The sequence below is a fragment of the Astatotilapia calliptera genome, chromosome 5 (genome assembly GCF_964374335.1).
Source record: "Astatotilapia calliptera chromosome 5, fAstCal68.1, whole genome shotgun sequence".
In the NCBI taxonomy this organism is placed as follows: Eukaryota; Metazoa; Chordata; class Actinopteri; order Cichliformes; family Cichlidae; genus Astatotilapia; species Astatotilapia calliptera.
This window is the reverse complement of record NC_137426.1, coordinates 19,597,075-19,622,121: the sequence shown is the minus strand read 5'-3', so window position 1 is coordinate 19,622,121 and position 25,047 is coordinate 19,597,075. Positions and strand designations below refer to the sequence as shown.

The following is a 25,047-nucleotide window of genomic DNA, read 5'->3' as shown; positions in this document are numbered from 1 at the left end:
TCAGACTGTTGTAGTCTGTTCTGCACAGTCACATTGTTCTTTTAATCATGGCTGGTCTCCTGCTGCTAGTCGTTCTCATGTGTAAGTTAAACTTTTTACCAGGTTCATTTGTTGTTCATGCCATCTATTCCTTAAGATGTGCTTACTTATAATGGCTGTCAGGTGTTGTTATTAACATGTTTCTCTTTCTTACATAAGACTTCTAAAACTAATTTACACTTTGAATTTTTTTATTGTTTAATCTATTTTGTTTTTCCTTCTTCAGATTCTTTTCAAGAAATTAAAGCACAAGGTTAGTCTCAGTTTCATGTTTTTTTTTTTTTTTTATCTCTGTCTGGGATATTTACCATTTTTCTGGAGCTTTTCTATAGTAACTCAGCTTTGCTCATCTTAAAAACTTTTTATACGTATGTAAACTATTTAAAATAAAATCTGTGTATATGTAATTTCAGCCAGTCTTCCACCTATACTGAGCGTGAGTCCACCTGCGATCAGAGAGACGGACTCAGTCACACTGAGCTGTCAGACTCCATCATCTGTTTCTGTGTCTCAGTGTGATTTCTACATTGCAAGCCAGAAACTGTCCAAAGGTTCCTCCTGTGTGCAGACACTGACAGCGACTGAGCTGCTGAAGATTGCACATAAGAGTTTACCTGCTGAGGCTGAAGTGAGATGTTCTTACACTGTACAAATTGATACTTTTAAACGTACATCTCCTGACAGCGAGCCATCCACCATCAACATAAACAGTGAGTGACAAAAGTACATGAACAGTTTATAATATGTTTCAATAATACTTATGGAGTTGATTAGTTATTATCTGAGTACTTGCAATAATTATGAATCTAAATGTAATTATTATAATTCTACAATATAAAATATATAATATAGATGCAAATGTGCTTAAATTAATCTAACATGTACCTGAATTTTTCAGATCTTCGTCCACCTAAATTGACAGTAAACCCACAGAAGATCACAGAGACAGACTCAGTCACAGTGAACTGTCAGACTCCATCATCTGTTTCTGTGTCTCAGTGTTATTTCATCATTTCAGGAGATAAAACTGCCAAAACATCTTCTTGTCTGTGGACTTTCACAGGGTCTGAATTTCTGTCATGGACACGTCAACGTTCACCTGTTACACTTGAAATGACCTGTTATTACAGTTATATATATAAATCTCCAGTGAGTAACATGTCACCAATCACAATACAAAGTGAGTAAATGTTACTGGAATGAACGCAGTAATATTAAGTTTAAATGTGCATCAGATTAAAACTTTCAGAGTAGATTTTTTATTTTATTGTCAAATAAATGTAATGTTTTCTCTTTTAACTCAACAAATGCTTGCATTTCTTAGCTCCTCGACCCGAATTGACAGTGAATCCACAGATGATCACAGAGACAGAATCAGTCACAGTGAACTGTCAGACTCTATCATCTGTTTCTGTGACTCAGTGTTTTTTGTACTTTATGAGAGGAAGAAAATCTATGTCCATCTCCTGTCAGCAGACACTTACAGGAACTGAGCTGCTCTCTATGGCACAGCAGAGTTCACCTGCTGAGGTGGATGTGACATGTTTTTACAGCTCAGAGCATAAAGGAGGACAATACCAGTCTCCTCACAGCAACAAATATTCCATCAGCATACAAAGTAAGTGATCACACTGTGAGTGAAGAGGAACATTTTCATGTGCATCAGACTTAACCATGTAAAAAAAAAACTCTCTCAGAACAGTTTCTATTATTAGATCTTATTTCAAATAAATTAAACATTTGCTTATTTAACTCAACCAATTTTTTCCATTTTTTTAGCTCCTCGGCCTGAACTGACAGTGAATCCACAGATGATCACAGAGACAGACTCAGTCACAGTGAACTGTCAGACTCCATCATCTGTTCCTGTGCCTCAGTGTTATTTCATCATTTCAGGACATAAACCTGATAAAGCAGCTCCTTGTCTGCAGACTCTGACAGGGTCTGAATTTCTGTCATGGACACGTCAAAGTTCACCTCTTACAGCTGAAGTGACCTGTTATTACTTTTATATACTTAAATCTCCAGAGAGCAACATGTCACCCATCAATATACAACGTAAGTAAATTCTGCTGAGGTGCACTAATGTGAGGATGTTTGTCTACAGTATCAGTACAAAAAACAAAGCTGCTCTCAACTTAGGGGTTGTAGGAGGAAATTGTTCTTGTGTATCAGACTTGATCATTTTAAAAAGTAAAACTCTCAGATCAGTTTCTATTAATATATTTTATTTTTAAGTAAATGAAACATTTGCTTATTTAACTAAAGAAATCTTTACATTTTTAGCTCCTCGGCCTGAACTGACAGTGAATCCAACTATGATCACAGAAACAGACTCAGTCACAGTGAATTGTCAGACTCCATCATCTGTTCCTGTGTCTCAGTGTTTTTTGCACTTTATGAGAGGAAGAAAATCTACGTCCATCTCCTGTCAGCAGACACTGACAGCAACTGAGCTCCTCTCTATGGCACAGCAGAGATTACCTGCTGAGGTCAAAGTGACATGTTTTTACACATTAGAACATAAAGGAGGACCACATAAGTCTCTGCATAGTAACACGTCCTCCATCAGCATACAAAGTAAGTGATCATAACATGCGGCTCTATAGTATACCTCTGTACAGTATGTGCATAAAGTTTTAGCTTTTATAAACCAAAGAATGAAACTAAAAACTTATTTTTATAAAGTTTTTCATTTACATGTAACTGATGTTACATTCTTAAATAAACTGCAATTTGTTTGAATTAAGGACTAAATCTATTTTATATAAAATTTCCATTGAGTAACATGTCAGAAATTACAGCTATTATACAAAGTGAGTAAATACTAATGCAATGAACTAATATGAGGATTTCTGACAACAGTATCTGTAGAAAAAACCAACAACCTCTTTCAACTTGTCGGTTGTTGTAGTGAGGAAAATTTAAATATGCATAAGATACATAAGCAGTTTCTCTTATTAGGTTTTATTTTCAAATAAATGAAACATTTATTTATTTAACTTGAGAAATCTTTACATTTTGTAGCTCCTCGACCTGAGCTGACAGTGAATCCACAGATGATCACAGAAACAGACTCAGTCACAGTGAAATGTCAGACTCCATCATCTGTTTCTGTGACTCAGTGTTTTTTGTACTTTATGAGAAGAAGAAAATCTACGTCCATCTCCTGTCTGCAGACACTTACAGCAACTGAGCTCCTCTCTATGGCACAGCAGAGTTCACCTGCTGAGGTGGTAGTGACATGTTTTTACATGTCACAGCATAAAGGGGGACAATACCAGTCTCCTCACAGTAACATATCCTTCATTAACATACAAAGTAAGTGATCACAATGTGTCGCTCTCTATTATACCTCATTACAGGATGTGCATTTATTTCTACAAACCAAAAAGGGAAGCTAAAGCCTGATGTTTATAGGGTTCTGTTTACCTTTAATAATGTAATCTACAAGATTTTAGGCAGTGATACATATTTCCATCCTTGAGTAAACTGCCTATTTCTTGAATTGATTTAAGTCCGTCCAGGGAGCAGAATTCTGAGTATTGATGGATGTATTTACAGTGCATTATGTGTTATGCACTGACGTCAGATGACAGCAAAACAATATTATAGGGCTTCAGCTACCGATTATTTTAGTAATTGAGTGAGCTTCCATATTAGAAATTGCAAAATTTACTGCGTATAAGATCTGTCAAAAACTCGTATTTGTAATTCATATTTAAATTATATATATATATATATATATATATATATATATATATATATATATATATATATATACATACATATATATATACATATATAATTTATGTGTGTGTGTGTGTGTGTGAATGTGTGAGTGTGTTTGTGTGTATATTTATATACAATGATGTATTTTAAGAAAGCTTTATCTTAAATTTAAAAAAAGTATAAATAATTGAAAGTACAGTCAAAGGTCCAATTAAATAAAGGAAGATATATGTGTAATCTAAACTAAGGCACAAAATGATACAATGGTCTAGATGTTAATAATAAATATTAATAATAATTCAGTGTCCAACCTAACAACTCTCAGGTCAGTGGATCAGAGTTTAAATGCCCATTTATATTTTTATTAGGTTGTTAAAAAAGTTTTTATTGCTATATTTTTCAATATTAATGCAGTTTAATTAGCACATTATCTGATATGATTTCACTTTCAGTGTGAAAAATGTTACAAGAGTCTTCAGGTTAATATGGTTTAGCCCATGTTTGCTGCAGGTACCACTCCCATGTACAATAAGACTGTTACCTTCAGCCTTCAGCAAGCTGTATGATTTAACCAGTCTGGTCTCAGACTCAGTTCGTCTGCATATTTTAATACTACTTTTGGAGGTTTACTGCAGATTTTTTTCTTTGTTTAAAACAAATAGCAGTGGATGGAGCAGCTGCAGAGTTTGCTTTTCTTCACGTCGGAAGTTTATTAATCAGGTGCTTTGATGAAGGACTCACGCTAAAGTAAAGATTTTAATGGTGATTACAGGAACTTTGCTGCTGTTTTGACGTTAGAGACACATTTTGTTTCACTCACCTTGAGCTCACTGTCTCGGTAACGCCGCTTGCGCATAAACAAACTCCGGCTCCATGTTAAATTGTGTCAGTGTCATTATCACTGTTCCTATTGTGTTATCAGTGTGTGTGGGATCAATGTTGTCAAACCTTTTATTCACACACTGCTTCTAAATACTTTTGTATTGCAGGTCTTGTTCTAGTTGTGTTTACATCGTTTAATACATCGGAGCACTACAGAGCCGCGTGTTAAAGGAAGCATCGATGCAAAGGCTGTGTCATGAGTTTTTTATAATCACTCAATCAGTAATAAAGCCCTAGAACAAGTGTTGTAGGGCTAAGTGTAAAACATTGACACTGTGCTGTTGTATGGCAGTATTGCAGTAGTGGAAGAAAAATGCCTTTTGTGGTGAATCCACAAGAAACTCAAATAGTGAAACAATCACTACATCTTCTTTTATTGCAGCTGAAAAAAACACTTTGACTTCTGCTCCTCCCCCATCTATGGACTTTACAAGTCACACAATCAGGAGAAACACAACTATTGGTAAGATTTTTACAAGTGAGTAAAAATGCCCAGGTCAATTGCTGTGGTGCTTTTTTGACATTTGGAGATATTCATTTCAGTGGAGACTACTTCTTCTCTGACCACACCAAGGACATCTTCAGGTGAGCGAATTTCCTTAAACCGTGTATTCATCATACTAGGAGGGTTTTGCTTTGCATATCAGTGAAGTTTGTTCTTTTCCTACATGTCATTCAGCATACTTTGCTGCTCTCAAGACTGTAAAATAAGACTCAAGACTCAAAAAGTTTATTGTCATTTCATATGGTGTTACTCAGCCTGAAACGAAATACTGCTTCTCACCAGCCTCTACAGTGCAATAAGCAATACAGTTTAAAGAGAAAAAATACAGATTAAAAAGAATGAGTTTAAAAAAAGAGCAGTAAAAACAGGCATAAATAGCATAAAATCTAAGTTCTATAACAAACTCCAGTCACATTCATTCGGGTTGATAGCAGCAGTCCTTTCACAGAAGATGATGGGTAAATTAGGTAGTGTGTGTATCTGGGGAGTGTATTGTGTGTATGTGTGTGTGTGTGTTTGTGAGCGTGCGTATGTGGATAGGGGCAACACAGTCTGCTTGTTGATCTTACAGTGTAGCTGTGTGAATGGCTGTGTGGGTGGGGCACAGTCCATTTATCAGTCTCACGGCTTGTGCAAAGAACCCTTCCAGCATCCTGGTGGTTCTGCAGCTGATGCTGATGAGAGAGGGGGCACCAACAATCCTCGTGGCAGTCTTAACAATCCTATTAAGTTGGTGCTTCTCGTAGGACTTGCGGCCGCCAAACCAAGCTGTAAAACTTTGCGTCAGGATGTTTTCAATGGTGCCTCTATAGAAAGTTGTGAGGTGAAGTATGGAGAGTCCTGCTTTCCTGAGTCTCCTGAGGGATTGGAGACGCTTTTGTGCTTTCTTGATAACTGCTGTGGTGTTAATGGAGAAAAATAAATAAGAGATTTGTTGCTTTTTAACAGTAAATGTCTTTCTCAGTTACTTCCACCAGAATGGGAAGTAAGACTGACACTTGTTTGTGGTCTGTGCTTTTCTAGTACCTTCTGCTCATAAACTTCTACCTGTAGTTGTTACTGGTTTTGGTGTAATCGTGGGCATCATCTCACTGGGAATGGCTCTTGTCTGTGTGAAAAGAAGAAATGGTAAGAATAGTAACAATTCCTTATGTTATGTAAAGCCTCAAACCTTTTCTACAGTCTGACGTAATTCTAATCACACTATATTATAAAACGTTTATACACAAAATCCACTGATCAGCTCCACCACCGTTCTGTTCATAAACCGACTGATTTCTGACCTCCAAATCTTTTACTTCTCTTCCATACTTACACGCTTTCCCACAATTTTCTTATTCCTCCTTAAGACTCAGCATTATGTTTCAGCTGCTCCGCACCAACACTCTGTACCTCACAGCTTCAACACACCAGTGAATATATTAATCTAGCTGTTACTCTATTGATGTCACATCCTGACGGTGTGTGGTGACTTTTAGAGGAAGAAAAACAAAGATATACTCCTCCTGTCCCGTGAATGAATAAATAATCCATTAATTAATTAAAAAAAAAAATTAAAGCCTCCCTTATTGTTTAACAAACCTGTCTTTGGCAAATTGGACCAGATTAAAACATACCACTCTTTTGCTGCACTCTCCTTGGTAGTCTTCACCTCTCTGCACTCCTTCCTGTCTGTAGAATTGTAAAATGTTAATACTGCTATCGTTATCTAACTATCATGGCTCAAAGAGTTGGCAGTTCGTCTTGTAACCGGAAGGTTGCCGGAACCGGCCCCGAAAAGCGCTATATAAATGCAATCCATTATTATTATTATTTACTATTAGCTAAAAATGATCAGCTGTGATGATCCTGATTTTAATGTGTATCAAATATATCTATATTAAAAAATAATCTGATCTGAATTAACAGCACAAGAACTCTGTGATGTGGTTAATTGCCAATATGTACAACGAGATTAAATATCAATGAAAAAAGTAAGTAAACATAAACAGTTAAACTCCGTACATTTGGTCAACTAAGTGATTACTCTGAGATATTAATCTAAAAGTCTTGATGGAACCTCCAACCGATCGGCTGGACATGACAGGCATTCCCTTCTCTATCATTAAAACTTTCAACACCTTAAAGGAGTTATTAAAGATTTCTTACATCATAGGCCAAAGTGGCCAATGAAAGCACAGTCAGTGTTAACTTGTCTAGCACACTAGTCCTGTCAAGGACCAGACGTTTGTCTACAATGAAAACACAGCTAGTTGCAAACGCCAAGCCTCTCAGCTTGACAAGCTTTAGTAATTGTTCACACTCTAGTGCTGTGCAATACTGCAAATTTTGGTATTAGTCCGATATCAGGTAAATTAACAGTAGTAGTGCCAGTACTAATACTTTTAATCTTTAAAGAGAGCTTATGTAGGGGAGAACAGTGTATCATGATTTATGAGATGCATTATCGTGTTAGGGTACCTGGGTTGTTGACCCAGTGTTTTCTGTTAAGAGTTTTGAGTCTTGTTTATTCATTATTATGTTCTCTGTGTGTCTTATGTTTCAGTTTGCTTGTGCTCAGGTTTATCAGTATTTCTAGTTTAGGTTGTCTTGGTTGGTAATTGGCCCCATTCATGTCTTTGTCTTGTCTCTATGTCCTTCCCTCAGCATCTCCAGGTTAAGTCAGTCCTATTTACTTGTTTGCCTTGTTTTCTGTTTTCCCAGTTGTGCCACTGTGTGCGTCTCTCTCATCTTTCACTCCATCACCCTCTCTCTCCTCCCTCTGTCCCCTGGGTTTAGTCAGTCTGCGTCTCAGTGTGGGTTTCTCCTACTTCTTGTTTTACTTTTATAGTCTCCTGTCTGGTGTGCGTCATGTTTAATTTTGTTTCCCGCTGTCTCGTTAGCAGCCCTTTCTCACTCTCGAGGCGTAACATCCCGATGTTTTGTCACATCCCGCGGCGCTCCTGAGGAACGCGAAAGGTGACCTTCCGCGTTCTTATGGTACGCACTGGGTTATGGATGAAATCCAGTGGAATGACGGTCCCGCGGTAATAGACATTCCAGCCCTGTATTCCAGCCCTAAACCTAACTTTATTCCTAACCATAACCTTATTCGTAACCTTAACCAGCACTTTAATGATGTTAAATAGTGTTTTCCCAAGTGATTTTAAGAAAAAAAGCAAACATGTGTAGATTGAGTGCAAATGGTTCTCATATTTCCTCATTTTTCCAATCTCTTCATTTAGGAATGTGTTGGGTGCCCGGAAACGTAATATGTTGACGATTTGTCACCTAGCATAAAATGTTACGCTTTGGGAGTGAGAACGTGTTGCTCGTTAGTTAGATTACGTTCAGCTGAGTTCCACCTGTGTTGTGTTCCCTCATTTGCGCTCATGCATTTATTGTCCGTCTACCACTGTCAAGTGTCGCAATCTCCCTCTTGCTATGTCCTTTCCATATGTCCATTTTGTACCTGCCCTTAGCCTTCCCAGTGTTGTTATGTATCTATCAATCAAGCAATAAAAATCTTGTTAAGTTCAGTCTTGCTGAATGAGTGCTCTGACTTTTACTAAACACAATAATTAGTTAACACAGTAAAAAACATACTTTTAGCTTTTCTAATATATTAATACTGTGTTTCTTAGAGAGCTGGAATGTAAATGTGCCCATCTTTAAAATACTTTGTGTCAGCTTCTGTTGTTTAAATGTGCTACAGGGTAAAAAGAATTGACATGACAGAACAGAGAATGGTTTAAATATTTTTCATAGTGCATGTTTGAAGTATATTTTTTTAATTTAAAAAATATATAGTAAAAATGTATTTAACAGTGGGGTGCATGCATACTGAATAGAAGCAACCTATGATCCAATTGCATCTGTATCAGTCCAATACTGATACCAGTGTTAGTATCGATATTATCGATATTTAGCTCAATCTGCCCACCCTATCACACACCCATGAGAATGCCTATCCCCATATAGATTTCAAGTAGTATTCTGCTTCCACGGTCAATTGACAGCTGCCACAAAATGACAGGGTTTTTTCTCATACCTGTTTGGATGGAGTGAGATGTCTTTAGTCTCATGAACAACATTAACTAATTGTTATTTATTTACTAACTAAGCTTAAATGACTGTTCAGCACAGAAATGAAGCCCAACTATCATGTTTTACAGTCCCGTGGTCTCAGCCTCAGATACTCAACTAATCAAAGTGATGTCATGACAAAAACGAATGGCCAACAAAACATTTTTCTCCTTCATTTCTGTCAAACAAAGCTGTATGTAACGTGTCTCGTGGTTAGTATCATGGTTGCTAGGCAACCTGAACGGCGCGACGAAGCGTATACCGTCCCATTTCACAAGCCTCTCACTTCCGCACTTCTCGTACTTATAGTACGCACCATACGTAGTACGCGTAGTGCGCGTACTTCAAGCGTGCAGACCCTGAATTGGGACACAGCCAATGACAGTGTAAAACTAAGCACACTGAAAATAGAAACACAAGACTTTCAAAATAAAACAGGAAACATCGAGAGACATAAACATGACAACACAGGCTTGACAACATGAAAACACGCAGACAAGAAATACATGACATACTGACACAGAAGGCCAGAACAGACTCACACAAGGGGACACACATGAAAACCTGAACTAAAATAAAACTCAACTTAAACCTAACTGGTAATACCAACAAAAGAACATATTTTCAATATAATATAAGAAAGCAAAAATACAAAATGAACTCAAAATGCTGGACAAAAAAGGTATGAGAGAAGCTTAATGACAGATTGCTGTTTGGGATTAAGCAGAGAACACTTTAGTATGTATTAACTAAAAATCACTTGACAATTAATGCTTTTCTTTTTCTCCGTGATGTAACATCACTGTCAAATCCACTATGACTATAATTAATGAAATATTTATTCTTTAATCATTTCTGGTATTGTGTTTAATAGGATGTCCTTGAGTGTTATCCTTTTGTCCCCCTGTGTGGTAGTTTTTATACTGATTTTTTATTTTGCCTTTTGTTGTAGATAATTTTTCAAGCACAAAAAAAACTGACCGAGGAGGATGGGTACTTTTCTTTTTCCTTTTTGTTTTAATAAAATTCCCTTTATCTACTTATAATTCAGGTACTTAATTACAGGTCGTTCATGACTTCTCGTCTTACTCCTTTTCTTCTCTTCTTATCAAACAAGATGTCTCCAAATGATACTGAAGCCTTCAATATGACCAGTTTGGTCCCTGGTGATGACCCACCTAAAGGTAAGATACTGCTCTTTTGTTTCCCTTTTTAAATTTTGGTCTGCGTTTTGTTACAGTTGTATAACAAGTTACATTATTTTGATGATAAACCAAAATGATGTAATTTAATGTGCAAAGCATTTAAAAAATAAACACCATCTTAGTGCATGAATATCAGAGGGGTATACTACAAACCAAGAAACTAGGGATGGACCGATCCGATATACAGCATGGGTATCAGTCCAATCCTGACGTAAATTACTGGATCGGATATTGCGGAGAAAAAAAATGAAATCCTATCTATTAAATATCACAAAAGCACCTCACGAAACGTTCGACATGGCTTAACCCACAGGGGTGGATCTAGAGGAATGTTCTTAGGGTGGTAAGGAAATCAAATGGGGGGGGGGGGGGGGGGGGGGGACAACTCACATATATGCAGGTGACCACCTGCATATGTTTGAAAAGCCCCTGTTTTCAAACATATATGCAGGTGGTCATGTATGGTTAAAATGACTCAAATGCAGTAAGTATACATGCTTTTCATATTAATTATTAATTTAACATTAAATTAATAATTAACTATTAATTTAATTAATTATTTTCTGTAGCCCATATAATTAAACACTTTAGTTACATAAAACATGATTTTCCTGTAAATTTTGATTTTACTGTATAGCCTGTATAATAAATAGGTATGTAGCCCAATAAGTACAAAATCCAGAAAGCTACACAACATGGGGTGGTTGCTTTACAAACACAAGTCTAACTTAAGTTTCAGTATTTTTGTAAAAAAAAAAAAAAAATCAAATTGTTACACGCTTAAATTTACACAAACTGTCAGAAATTTGCACCGTCATGAACAAAAATTTAAACCTAATTTTTCATGATTTGTTGGGTTGGACCCTCTGAGGTCCAAAATATAATGAGCCATTTTTGACTCCTTTTGATTTTACATTTGTATTTCACGTTCAAATTGCTTCATTTTATTTTTAGTTGTTTTTTCATTGACATACTGTGTTAACACAACTGATCTGAAGTCACACAAAAAAAACCATAAAATCCTAGTAGTATTTTTTACTGTAAAAAACACAGATATGTTAAGTAAATTATTTTTATAACTTGAAATGAAAATATAAATTGTACATTTTGAAAACTTATGCGCATATTTTGTAAACATATACAACTAGTTATCTAAAAATGCAGCCAATACAACTGGTGTTTTTAAAATTTTGTACAACCATTTAAAAATATTACTATAACTAAAATGAGAGAACAATTAGGTCTCACAATAAGATGCCCCACAAATTTATTTGTGCCAGTAAAAAAAAAAAAAAGTTTTTATGTCCGTCAGAATATAGAGGAGAACACCACAGGGATAAACCCTGCAGGCCTGGTACAGGAGGTGTATCACTTCTCTTTTTCACCTAGAGACAGCATTTACATTGCCTTTGTGACATTCATTAGTACCACCACTCACACACAAAACAAAACAACTACACAACTGACTAACTACGTGAAACAACACAACACACAAATTAGATACTCCATGCTAAACATCACCAATCTCCCACATCTCAAAACTCTCTCTCTCACTCTGTCTCGCTGTCTACCTTCATTCCTGACTGCACCTTTTGCACATTCTGCGATATTCATTTCATTTCTGTCATCCTGAATATTATGTATATAAGATTTAGATTGGTTATTTATGGTTGCATATGTGGTGCATATGTGTGCATATGTGCATGTGTACGTATATACATACAGGGTGGGCCATTTATATGGATACACCGTAATAACATGGGAATGGTTGGTGATATTAATATTAAAGTATATGTGAGGGGGCAAACTCCTCAAGATGGGTGGTGACCATGGTGGCCATTTAGAAGTCAGCCATCTTGGATACAACTTTTGTTTTTTCAATAGGAAGAGGGCCATGTGACACATAAAACTTATGTATATGTATGTATGTGTATATATATATATATATATATATATATATATATATATATATATATTAGGGGTGCAACGATACACAAAATTCACGGTTCGGTTCGGTTCGATACTTTGGTGTCACGGTTCGATATTTTTTCGATACAAAAAAAATGTTCATGCCTTTTTAATTTGTCATTTATTAAAATTATAAATATATATTTTAACTCAAAAGTACAGTTTTTAAATTTAACCCTAACCCTTGTGCGTGTTTTTTTATTTTGACAGCGAATGCGCACCTGCGGACCACTTATGTGCAGCCCTGGTTATTTAGCTCGTCATATTGCAGCCACAGAAATAATTTTGTCCATGAAACCATAAAGCTGCACTTTCTTTTTGCCTTATAGTCTGATTTGTCATAACTTTTCCGTTTTGTGGTAAGCTTTTCTTTGGCTGTCACTTCTTCACCCTGACCTGTCTTATTTGGCTCAGCAGAACTAAAATATATATCTGTCTGTGAAGGTTCTCAGTCATCCAGGTCATATGTCACATGACCTGGATGAGCCACTGTCACATATTGACAGTGGCTCACCGATGCCAATGACATAATAACCCAGCTACATTTCCAAAAGAATGCAAAAGCATTGACATATATTTTTCCTTCCTACAATAGCCCGACGGGCAGGGCAGAGATAGATTTTGGTACCCCGACTGGAAAAATCGGGCTAGCGATATTGCGAGCCCTGTATCTGATTGAGGAATCACTCATCTTTGGAAAAGATGAGTGATTATATATATATATTATATATATATTAGGGGTGGCTCCAGCAGATCCCGTTCGATACAGTGCTTTCGGTTCGGTAAGCATATGTATCGAACAATAAAACATTTTTAATTTATTTGATCAACTTTCCTTCTGATGATGCTGTCTGTGTTGAGCGCTCAGTGGATCTGCGCTCGACAGTGCAGCCTAGGCGGAGTAGTCGAACGCAGATTCACTGAGCGCAGGGCAAGCTAGCGAGACAGAAGTTAAGCTCTCCTTGCAACATGGCAAATTTAACCTCCCCCACCCTGATTCGGATGTGGCGTTTGGAACTATTTTGGTTTTCATGTGAAGTATGACCCTGAAGGTAAGCGCGTCATGGACTAAAGTAAAACAGTATGTTGGATGTGCCACGCAGTGCTCAATTACATGGGTGGGAGCTAGTGTGTTAGCACAGTTAGCTCATTAACGTGTTGGCCGTCCAGCCCCATGCACGGGGCGATCCGCGGTAGCTTGTTAACGGAGATTTGCCGTGTTGTGGCGTTAACGTCATTTCAACGAGATTAACGCTGACAGCACTAGTGGGAACACAACGAATATGACTGCACATTTACGCCAACATCATCCTAGTGCAAAGACAAGTGGAAGCAGATAAAAACAACAAGCACGCATGCTACAAACCGAGTCATTTAGACAGCCGTTAGCACATGATTCTCCTTATGGGGACCTGATATGTTTAATATGCTGCTGAGAATATAGCCCAGAAGAAGCGTATAGTATAGCTTTTATTTTGGAAAGAGCCATTTCTCTGTAATAAACTCTCTTTTCCAAAGATGAGTGATTCCTCAATCAGATACAGGGCTTGCAAAATCGCTAGCCCGACGTCCCGGGGCTAGCGATTTTTCCAGTCGGGCTACCAAAATCTATCTCTGCCCTGCCCGTCGGCCTATCGTAGGAAGGAAAAATATATGTCAATGCTTTTGCATTCTTTCGGAAATGTAGCTGGGTAATTATGTCATTGGCATCGGTGAGCCACTGTCAATATGTGACATATTGAAATCGCGTTTGAATTTGCGCTTGTTTTTTGCTTTCATTTTGCAATCGCGCGAACTGTGTATAGCGAGCGACAGCACTGATTGGTGAGTGATGATAATTTGTGCACCAATTCCTCTTACATCGTCTTATTAATCGTTAGCTTACTATGCAAACACGACAAGTGAAATCTCCCGCAGCTTAAACATGTGAGAGGTTGATCGCGCAGAGAATCGCTGACCGTTATGTGTGTGTGTGTGTGTGTGTAAAAGCAGCAGGATATATATTTTAGTTCTGCTGAGCCAAATAAGACAGGTCAGGGTGAAGAAGTGAAAGCCAAAGAAAAGCTTACCACAAAACGGAAAAGTAATGACAAATCAGACTATAAGGCAAAAAGAAAGTGCAGCTTTATGGTTTCATGGACAAAAGAATTTCTGTGACTGCGATATGATGAGCTATATAACCAGGGCTGCACATAAGTGGTCCGCAGGTGCGCATTCGCTGTCAAAATAAAAAACGTGCACAAGATAAGAAGTTGCAATGCATGTTTGCGTACATAAGATTTTCAGGAGGAGGACTGACATTTGTTTAGAACTCTTAAAGATGTCGAAGAAGCTCCTTTAAGCAATTACTGTGATGTTCCTCCATCTCCAAAGAAATGTCAGGAGTCCGAACCACAAAAGAAGCACGTATTCTTGGAAAAGTAGTTGCAGGAGGTGAGCTGGCTTCAAACAAATGATGAACGCACAGAGATGTGGTGCGGAATGTGCCGTGAATTTAATAAATGACAAATTAAAAAGGCATAAAAACATTTTTTGGTATCGAAAAAATATCGAACCGTGACACCAAAGTATCGAACCGAACCGTGAATTTTGTGTATCGTTGCACCCCTAATATATATATATATATATATTCAGTTTTAGACTTTAAATTCACTGTTAACTGTAACTAGGCTCAGAGTGTTAATGCTATTGTATTTTAATAAACAACAATGTCATATGCAAAACTAGGGTGGCAAGAGATAATATTATGCCACCCCATTCCACCCTTCTAGATCCACCCCTGATACAGCAGCTGTTGTGTGTGAGACCTGTTGTGGTCTGGAGTTCACACTGAAAGTATTTCAAGCCTCGCTATGTGCTGCCAAACCAGGTGTTGTGCCAAGGTACGGCATTATTTTTGTGCCTCTATTCTGAGCGCACGTAAAAATAAATTTTAAAAAAATGCAAGCGCAAATGCTGCATTTTGAGGAGAAAATTTTTTTGAGCAAAGAAAAGTTTAATTTGAGTGAACAGAATTCTACATTTTTGAGCAAAGAAATGTATTTCAGTGTTTGAAATTATCTGTATATACACACAATAACAGCCCCTCTCGCTCAGTTGTTGGCATTTGCTCAGATCTCTCCTCTGTGAGCTCACAGACATCTGCAGCCCTGGGGCCCGTTCTTCGTACCTCGCTAAGTAGGTTAGCCGGATTAGATTGTTGACGATTTCGCGTGATCCTGGATCAGTCGGTTCCCCGAAGCTCATCCGGGACTTGCTGTCATAGCAACAGAGCCGTAAGCGTAAACCTGCTCGGGAGCAGGTTTACTTTATGTAAACAGGATTAGATCGCGGCCACGCAGGTATGTCCGCTTCATTTATACGAAAGCAACAGCGATATTTTTCCACTGTTTCACCATAAATAAATATTATCAATGTAACTAAAGATAATGCAGCACTTGATCCTTTTATTGATGTCACACAGATACATACAGGTCATTTCCTAAAAAAGGGAAATGAACTATTAACATTCTATTACATGTATGTGATTATTACAGATGTAATTCATATTTCAGAGTAGTAATTGTAAATTACTTCGTGTAATCAAGATGAGAGACCACGGCTATAAAAGCGAAGGTGGATTTGGGAAGCCTGTCGCAGCCATGTCCTGTCCGTATACGCGACCAACCCATTGCGGAAGGTGCAAGATTGATAAGGAGAGTCCTCAGAATTCAGCGTATATTGCGGGATAGACAGGATCCTTTAGCTCAGCGCGACAGTGTGCTCATAGAGAGATATCGATATTCCCGTGAGGGTATTATTTACTTAACCAACTTGTTGACGAGGGGGTGCAGGACCACCACCTGTCTTTTTTTCCTCTGCCCTTTTCTTGGTTGCTGTTATGAACAAACTAACAGAGTATTACAGGCCAGTATTACCTTGCCAAGAGACGCAAAGCAATCTAAGAGATAAATATTACCATTCTGTAGAATACTCCTGTATTCCACTTTTACTTGTTCCCATGTTCTTGTGGGTCCTGTTGTGGCTCTAATGTGAAAGGGGATATAATATAACATATTATAATATAATATAATGCCATATGATATTGGACAATATAGTGTCATATGATAGATCTACCCTACCGCCTACTGGTGTTGGCCAGAGGGGCCGATGGCGCGATATGGCAGCCTGGCTACAACCGTAGCTGCCTCCACCAGTGTGTGAATGTGGGAGTGAATGAATAGTGGTATCGTAAAGCGCTTTGGGTGCCTTGGAAAGCGCTATATAAATCCAATCCATTATTATTATTATTATTAAATTACCTACGAGTTTGATTTGTCAGCAACTTTCTGCCAGCCCTCTCTCCTTGCTTTTGCAGCCTTTGCAGTGTTCTCTTGCGTTTTAATTAAACTCTGAAACTCCTGAAATCCCTCACTCATGAGTTCTTGCTCTGCTGCCGGAAAATGCCGAGCACGCCCCTTCGACATTTTCGCCGACCAATCAGCGGGTTGCCGATCAATGTTTCTACTATCGATGCGTAGCCCCTTTTACGACACCCAGTGATGTCACATTCCTGCGTCCAGCTGTAGTAATCGTCAACAGCAGGTGTGTTCGGGGAACCGGATTAGCGAGCTCACGGTTAGCGCGATGATTTGATCTTGGATGTGTCATTTGATCTTGGATGTAGTAAGCGACGTACGAAGAACGGGCCCCTGCTCTCAGTGTGTCCTTCTCGCTTACAACATCTCTGCTCCGTGTGCACTCAACTCTCTGTACATTGTTCTAAGTGTGCCACAAAACCAACCAATCACAGACTTGGATGCAAATATTCGGATTGGCTGTCACGGTCTCCAATCAGCACGCTAGCTACTGCATTCCGGAAACACAGTCCAGAATGTAGCTAAATCCAGTGGAGTGGTTTGGTTTAAACTAGATTAAAATCAACAAGGGTCTTAAAAAATTATATATTTTAAAATAAAATAATTAATCAGAATCAGAATCAGAATACTTTATTGATCCCTGGGGGAAATTATTTTTTGTTACAGTGCTCCATTTTAAACCAACATTAAGACAAGACAGACAATACGCTAACTAAGAATAGTACAATATATACATATATATACATACATACATACATAAGTCACTTATAAATAAATATTTGGAAAAGAAACATGTGTAGTTGTAGCAGCAAACAGTGTGTTAAGTGGATGCGTTGTACAGGGAGATGGCCACAGGCAGGAATGATTTCCTGTGTCGTTCAGTGGTGCTTTTCGGTAATCTCAGTCTCTCACTGAACGAGCTCCTGTGACTGACCAACATGTCATGGAGTGGGTGGGAGGTGTTATCCAACATTGTCTTTATCTTGGACAGCATCCGCCTCTCCGACACCACCTTGAGGGAGTCCAGCTCCATCCCCACAACATTGCTGGCCTTACGGATCAGTTTATTAAGTCTGTTGGCATCTGCGACCCTCAGCCTGCTCCCCCAGCATGCAACAGCATAGAGGATCGCACTGGCCACAACAGACTCATAGAAAATCCTCAGCATTTTCTGGCAGATGTTGAAGGACCTCAGTCGCCTCAAAAAATAGAGACGACTCTGGCCCTTCCTGTAAAGTGCTGTGGTGTTTTTAGCCCAGTCCAGTTTATTGTCAATGTGTACTCCAAGGTATTTATAGTCCTCCACAATGTCAACACTGACCCCCTGGATTGAAACAGGGGTCAAGTGTTTCCTGGTCTTCCTGAAGTCCACGATCAGTTCCTTGGTCTTTGCCACGTTGAGCTGCAGATGATTCTGCTCACACCACGTGACAAAGGAGTCGACCACAGCCCGGTACTCTGTCTCATCATCCCTGCTGATGCATCCAACCACCGCAGAGTCATCAGAAAACTTCTGAAGATGGCAGGTCTCTGTGCAGTGGCTGAAGTCTGTGGTGTAGAGGGTGAAGAGGAAGGGGGAGAGGACAGTCCCCTGTGGTGCCCCTGTGTTGCTAATCACCTTGTCAGACACACACTGTGGGAGACGTACATATTGTGGTCTTCCTGTCAGGTAATCAACAATCCAGGACACCAGAGAAGCATCCACCTGCATCGCTGCTAACTTATCACCCAGGAGGGTCGGCCTGATGGTGTTGAAAGCACTGGAAAAGTCAAAAAACATGACCCTCACAGTGCTCGCCGGCTGGTCCAGATGGGTGTAGACACGATTGAGCAGGTAGATGATGGCGTCCTCTGTTCCGAGACGAGGCTGATAAGCGAACTGAAGGGGATCCAGATGTGGACTTACTATGGGTCGCAGCTGGTCCAGGATGAGCCTTTCCAGGGTCTTCATGATGTGGGAGGTCAGTGCCACGGGCCTGTAATCCTGGGGGCCACTGGGACGAGGCGTCTTTGGTACAGGGACGAGGCATGATGTCTTCCACATCACCGGGACCCTCTGCAGACTCAGACTCAGCATAAACAGTTTATGAAAGACTCCACACAGCTGGTCTTGAGGACAAGGGGACTCACTCCGTCTGGTCCAGCAGACTTGCCTGAGTGAAGTCTCCTCATTTGCATCTCAACCTGGTATTGAGTGAAGGTGATGGGTGGGGGAGGGGTGTCAGGAATCTCACAGGAGGCAACATGTGAAGAGAGAGGCTGGCACAGTGGTGTGGCTCTGGATTCCAGGCTGACTGCAGGTGAGGTTGTGGGGGTGGGAGCAGACACTGTGGTGTCGAATCTATTGAAAAACAGATTCAACTCGTCGGCTCTATTCTCACCTCCCTCAGCTCCCCTGCTGTTGGTTGGCCTGAATCCAGTGATGGTCTTCATGCCCCTCCACACCTCTCTCATGCTGTTCTGCTGGAGTTTCCACTCCAGCTTCCTCCTGTAATTGTCCTTAGCCTCTCTGATCTTGTCCTTTAGTAACACCTGGACCTTCCTCACCTCCTCTTTGTTGCCCCCTCTGAAAGCCCTCTTCTTGTTGTTGAGGAGGGCTTTGATGTCCTTAGTCACCCACGGCTTGTTATTTGGGTAACAATGAACAGTCTGAGCTGGAACAATGGAGTCAGTGCAGAAAGTTATGTAGCCTGTGATACACTCAGTAAGCCCATTGATGTCCTCGGCGTGAGGCTCACAGAGTGTTTCCCAGTCGGTCACCTCGAAACAGCCCTGTAGTTCCGCTATTGCCTCCTCTGACTACCTCCTAACAGTCCTGGTGGTCACAGGTTCCCTCCTCACAATTGGCACATAGCGGAGGGTGAGGTGAATCAGGTTATGATCTGACCTACCAAGTGGGGGGAGGGAGGAGGAGCTGTATGCATCCTTGACGTTAGCATACAGTAAGTCTAAAGTTTTCTCTCCCCTGGAGACATACTAACTGAAAATGGATTTAGCATCCAGCTGACCATGACCATGGCAACCATTCACAAGATCATCACAAGTGTAGACACCACTAAAATGAACGTGTTAATCTTTTTATATTACTGCTCAGTGAAATCTCGGTGCTGCTATTTCTAATGTAACAGCTGGATGGAAAGGCTCTAAAGGGTTAGACAGCATGAGATTATATAATAAAGAGACATGGAAATTGTAGTGTCACCAAATAAATGTGAAATTATTTTAGTGATCAAATAGATATTCCCTGTGATAAACAATCTACAAATGTAACTGATCACTTTTCTAATCTGTGTTCTAGTAGCTGCAATTACAACAGTTTCAAAACAAAAGTTTGTTAAAAGAATAGGACCAAGCATAAAAAAATTAGATATTTTCTATTTCACCATCTGAATATGAATACATGCCATGACAATGTGACATGCAGTTTGCTGGGCTTTATTTACTGCTTTTTTCTACATGTTGTTCATATCAAATTTATTCCTTAAGTAGTGAATTGATATTGCACTTACTGGATACTATAAAAACAAGAATTAGTGGAAAATATGTCACTTCCAGCCAATTTTAAGTCAAAAGTTCTAACATAGACTGGTCTGGACCAGGTAATGTGTTCATCATAGGTTACCATAGCGATGTAGGTGGTAAAAAGAGATCCACTTTTGTGACAGTAAAATCTCCTGCTTTACATTCAACTTACCTTGCTAACCCAATAATTTTGCTTTATGGTAAACTCCTCAGACCTTTTCCTATTTCAGACACATTATATTTTTATGCATAGAAATACAAAGTGAAATAAAGGTAACTCTGATTCTGTCTCACTCACAGGGTCTAATCAACTCAAAAGACAAGAGTCTCAAACTGAGAGTGTAAGTGAGACAAGTGCATCCTCAGCATTTAATGTATTTACTACAGAGAAAATACAGATGCTAATAACTTTTGCTCTATTTTATTTCTAGTCTTCCTTATACCACTTGTACTCCAGCATCCCTGAGGAGCCAGATGAAACACCTTCAATAAAAACAGACCTGGCATACAGCACTCTACAGCCACACTGAAACACATTAAAAAATATTGAATTGGGATAAAACAGAAGATAAGACTGAAAGGTCATTACACATTTAAGCCATATTGATAAACTAGGAAACTATTTTTCTTTCTTTCTTTTTTTTGTAGCAATCTCACCTGGATAATATTTCTACTTAAGACAATAATTTCCAAAAGATTAATCAAGAATTATTAAACCCAATTTAACACTTTGTAAGTGCATGGCTTGCTTTCTGGTGTCAGCCCAGAACTTTGTATCACCAGTGCACTGAGTATTATTCAAGCAGTATTTGTGCTTTCGACAAAATGTGTTCTGTAGAACATTATGGAGTTTTTTTTATATACTGTCATTACTGTGCCTCACAAGGGCAGTGCCAGCAAAAATGCTGGAGCTTTCTTTATGTTTATCTACCTTGTTAAGAATGATCTTAATAAGGGCACCACCTTTAAAAGAAGGAAAATCAATAAAGCAATTAAGCTGATCTTAACTGATTAACCGTTAATTTGGGGATTCTAATAACTAAAATCATTAAAATCAGTGGGATATCTAAATAAGTTATTAGTTTAATCAGACTCGTAAAATACAATATCGATTTGAAACCAGTTAATAATAATTACAATCACTGTTATATGTGTCACGTGAAGGCTGTGTGCAGGCAGGAGGGGTGGTAAGCAGGACCCAATGCGCAGATACTCGGGGGCAGAAAGTAAACTCAAACTCAGATTTATTGTTAGATGGCAAAGAGTGAACTAGCAAAACTGAGAATACAAATACTAAACTGAAAATAACAATAACCTGAACTGGCAGACAGACAGACAGCACACACAGCATGAAATGAGAGTAGATCGTGACACGGACAGATGAAAACACAGGGGTTATATACACAGAGGGAGCAATCAGGGAATGAGAGACAGGAGGGAAACACAGCTGGGACAAATCAGGGCTGACGAGACAAAGGAAGCAAAACTAGACGCATTAACATCAGACACAGATTTTCAAAGTAAAATAGATAACACAGACTTACAAACGCAGACTCACAAACAGGCACCAAAACTAAACACAAGGAGCTAGAGAGCAAAAACAGCAAACACTGGAGCCCAGAAAAGAACTCAAAACAACCAAACAAACAAAAAAGGTTCACAAAAGGTGCAGGCGGCCCACCTCCAAAAAAAGTTCAGGTGGCTGGCCTAGAGGCTGACAGCACAACAGTCCAAACCCGGGCAGTTCAGGGGGCCGGCCTGGCGGTCGACGGCCCAAGAGTCCAGAACCAGGAAGTTCAGGGGGCCGGCCCAGAGGTCGACAACACAAAAGTCAAAAAACCAGTCCAGGAGGCCGACCGCGGAGCCAGCAGCCGCAACAGCGATAATATCCAGCCAATCGCCTGAAAAGTGGCTGGACAGGACAAGGACGAGCAGGCCGGACAGGACGAGGTGAGGCAGGACCAGACGGTGCGGAGACCTCTGGCGCAGACGAAGCAGGACGGGGTGAGGCAGGACCAGATGGCACCGAGACCTCTGGTGGAGACAAAGCGGAACCAGCCCATGCGGAGGCCGAAGGCAGAGACGAAGCAGGACCAGATGGCAGCATGACAACCGCAGGCGACGGAATTGGTGGTGGCACTGCAGGCGGCAGTGTGGAAACTGCAGGAGGTGGCGCTGCAAGCAACGGCATGGGAGCCGCAGATGGAGGAGCAGGTAGTGGCACTGCAGGCGATGGTGTGGGAGCCGCAGATGGTGGCACGGCAAGTGACAGCGTGGACGCTGCAGATGGTGGCGCTGCAGGCGACAAAGTTTGGACAGGCCCCTCGGACCCTCCAGTGGAGACAGAAGGCTGAAAGGGCCCCTCAGACCCTTCAGCGGAGACGGAAGACAGCTGCGGAAGCCAAACGTGACCCGTAGAAGGGTGGCTCGAGCTCCCGGGCATGCTTAGCCTCCTGCCTCACCCTCTCCTTGGGGAAGGCAGGAACGGCGAACCTCTGATACCAAGCGGAGTCTGCTGGGTCCATGTTCTGGTTGCAATCTTCTGTCATGTGAAGGCTGTGTGAAGGCTGGAGTGGTGGTAAGGAGGACCCAATGCACAGACATTAGGAGGCAGAAAGTAAACTCAAACTCAGATTTATTGCTAGATGGCAAACAGAGAACTAGCAAAACTGAGAATACAAATACTAAACTGAAAATAACAATAACCTGAAATGACAGACAGACAGACGGAACACACAGCATGAAATGAGGGTAGATCGCAACACAGACAGATGCTTGGTGTAAGAAGGAAAGAAGTTCTGATAGTGACCACGAGAAAACCACCCAATCCACCAGACACATGCAGAAAATACATTAGTGCATGCACACATTGCAGGGGTAATAATACAGTGGAACCCCGACTTACGAATACCCCATTTAACGAAAAATTCAAGTTATGAAGGCACTTAACGGCAATATTTCTGCCCGTGTTACGGCAAAATGCCTGCGTAACGAAATCCGCTGGCTCTGATTGCCGTTGCCCTGAATGCCTTCCGAATCATGTGACAACCCCTTGCCTTTCGTACTTGCGCTTTGCTGTTCCACTTGAACGACGGATTGTTGTTGCAGTTAGCAATTAGCCTATAGCCTATCGTTCACTCAAAAGGCACGATGGGTGCTTCGACTTACGAAAATTTTCGACTAACGAAAGACCCTCGGGAACGAATTAATTTTCGTAAGTCGGGGTTCCACTGTATATGCAAAGCCAAGAAGTTTTTATTGAGCATGGAAGGTACAGTATGAAGTAGATTCCAGGGTTCTTCTGTAGCACAGCTGCATTAAATATTTTCTGTATTATGTTCAAGATATTTTTGTAACAGGATATGTTTTGCTCTTCTGGACACAGATACACATGAGTACACACACATGCATGCACATGCACGCACACACACAAACAAAACAAAACAAACTGTAAATGAAGAAGTTTGTTCTTAAATATCGTTGGCTTTAAAACATGAACAAACAGAATAAAGGCGTGTTCAATACTACACTGTCTTTCTGGTAATTTATGTTATTTAATCAATGTGATTTTTTAAAAAGTTAAAAAAATATATGAATGTACTTCAATACTAAAAAGGGAAACAGTCTCATTGTGTAAATTTAGTTCTGTTTATGTTCTCTAAAAGTAGACCGTGAATAAAATTTTCTTGTACAGATACTGATAAAGTAAATTTAAAAATCTTGTCTTGAAAAAGTGAAACCCGAATATATAATTAAATGCAGACCACACGAGTGAGAGAACAACTCTGCATTCTCATACTGCAGCTAGCCTCTATTTCTATACTTCATATATTTTCATCAGCCCCAGCATGAGAACAAATGAATACTTCATTTTTTTTTTTTTTTTTCTTTTTTTCTAAATGACATCAGAAACAGCAGTATGCGACATTACGTGATGGCAGAGCTTCAGTTCATCCTTTGTCATTTTTTTTTTTTTTTTTTTTTTTTTTAATAAATAGGACAGGGGGAATGAATGAGAGAGAGAGGGGGAGAGAAAGAAAGAAAACCAAAGGGGAGAAGAGACGGTGAGAAGGGGGGGAAGAGAGACAAACAAAAAAAAAAAAAACTCCTGGGTCACCTGTATGGAGAAAAAAAACAAACAAACAAACAAAAACAAACAGAGGAGACAGCAAACAACAAAGAGCAACATAATAATAGAGAAAACAAAGCACCATCACAATAAACTAGCTAGTCATAGATATCAGTATTTACTAAGTAATAAACGATATTGTGCAGCACGCAAGATAGACAGCGCACAGTGTGCTTTGAGGCAGCAGCCAAGAAAGCTTTTGTCCGCATCTGTGAATACCCATGTGTGCATACCTGTGTGGATCAGCATGCTTGCATTCCAAAGGTTTCTCCATGTAATGATCTGCTAGGGAGTGTGGGGGGGCCACAGCCCCGTCCTCCAATACTTCAACATTACATCACTATTTACAATTATGGTATTGCATTTTTGACTTGTGTATTTTTTCAGTTCCATTCTTGATGATTTAATGAAACACAAAGCATGAGCTGGCTTTACTTAGCCATGAACTGGTAATTTATTTAAAAACCAATTCAATTGTGATATTTGATCTAAGTATGATAGCAAATGCTGTGCCTTTGAATTCTAATTGAAATTTGCACTTTACCTAAATAAAGTGAACATTATTGAGTGATTATCAAACTTTAAGTTTAACTTTAAGTTTGATAAAAAAAGTGAAACTTTAAGTTTCACTTTTTCAAGACA

At 39.6% G+C, this 25,047-nt stretch overlaps 1 protein-coding gene across 1 annotated transcript; it reads left to right on the top strand.

The window, feature by feature from the left end:
* Window positions 1-1,386: 1,386 nt before the first annotated feature.
* On the top strand, window positions 1,387-23,803 carry LOC113021691 (uncharacterized). Its single transcript, XM_080301817.1, has 11 exons — window positions 1,387-1,657; window positions 1,819-2,097; window positions 2,326-2,619; window positions 3,067-3,360; window positions 5,036-5,116; window positions 5,197-5,238; window positions 6,182-6,286; window positions 10,176-10,216; window positions 10,341-10,407; window positions 20,577-20,617; window positions 20,708-23,803. The coding sequence occupies exons 1-11, from the start codon at window positions 1,396-1,398 to the stop codon at window positions 20,804-20,806; spliced, it is 1,605 nt and encodes a 534-aa protein (XP_080157943.1). The 5' UTR covers window positions 1,387-1,395; the 3' UTR covers window positions 20,807-23,803.
* Window positions 23,804-25,047: the final 1,244 nt, after the last annotated feature.

Bases quoted from the DNA above. Each gene is read 5' to 3' on its own strand.
- LOC113021691 (XM_080301817.1), top strand. From the start codon at position 1,396: ATGATCACAGAGACAGAATCAGTCACAGTGAACTGTCAGACTCTATCA. The intron at 2,620-3,066 runs GTAAGTGATCAT...TACATTTTGTAG, and splicing joins GTCCTCCATCAGCATACAAA to CTCCTCGACCTGAGCTGACA. The intron at 3,361-5,035 runs GTAAGTGATCAC...CTTTTATTGCAG, and splicing joins ATCCTTCATTAACATACAAA to CTGAAAAAAACACTTTGACT.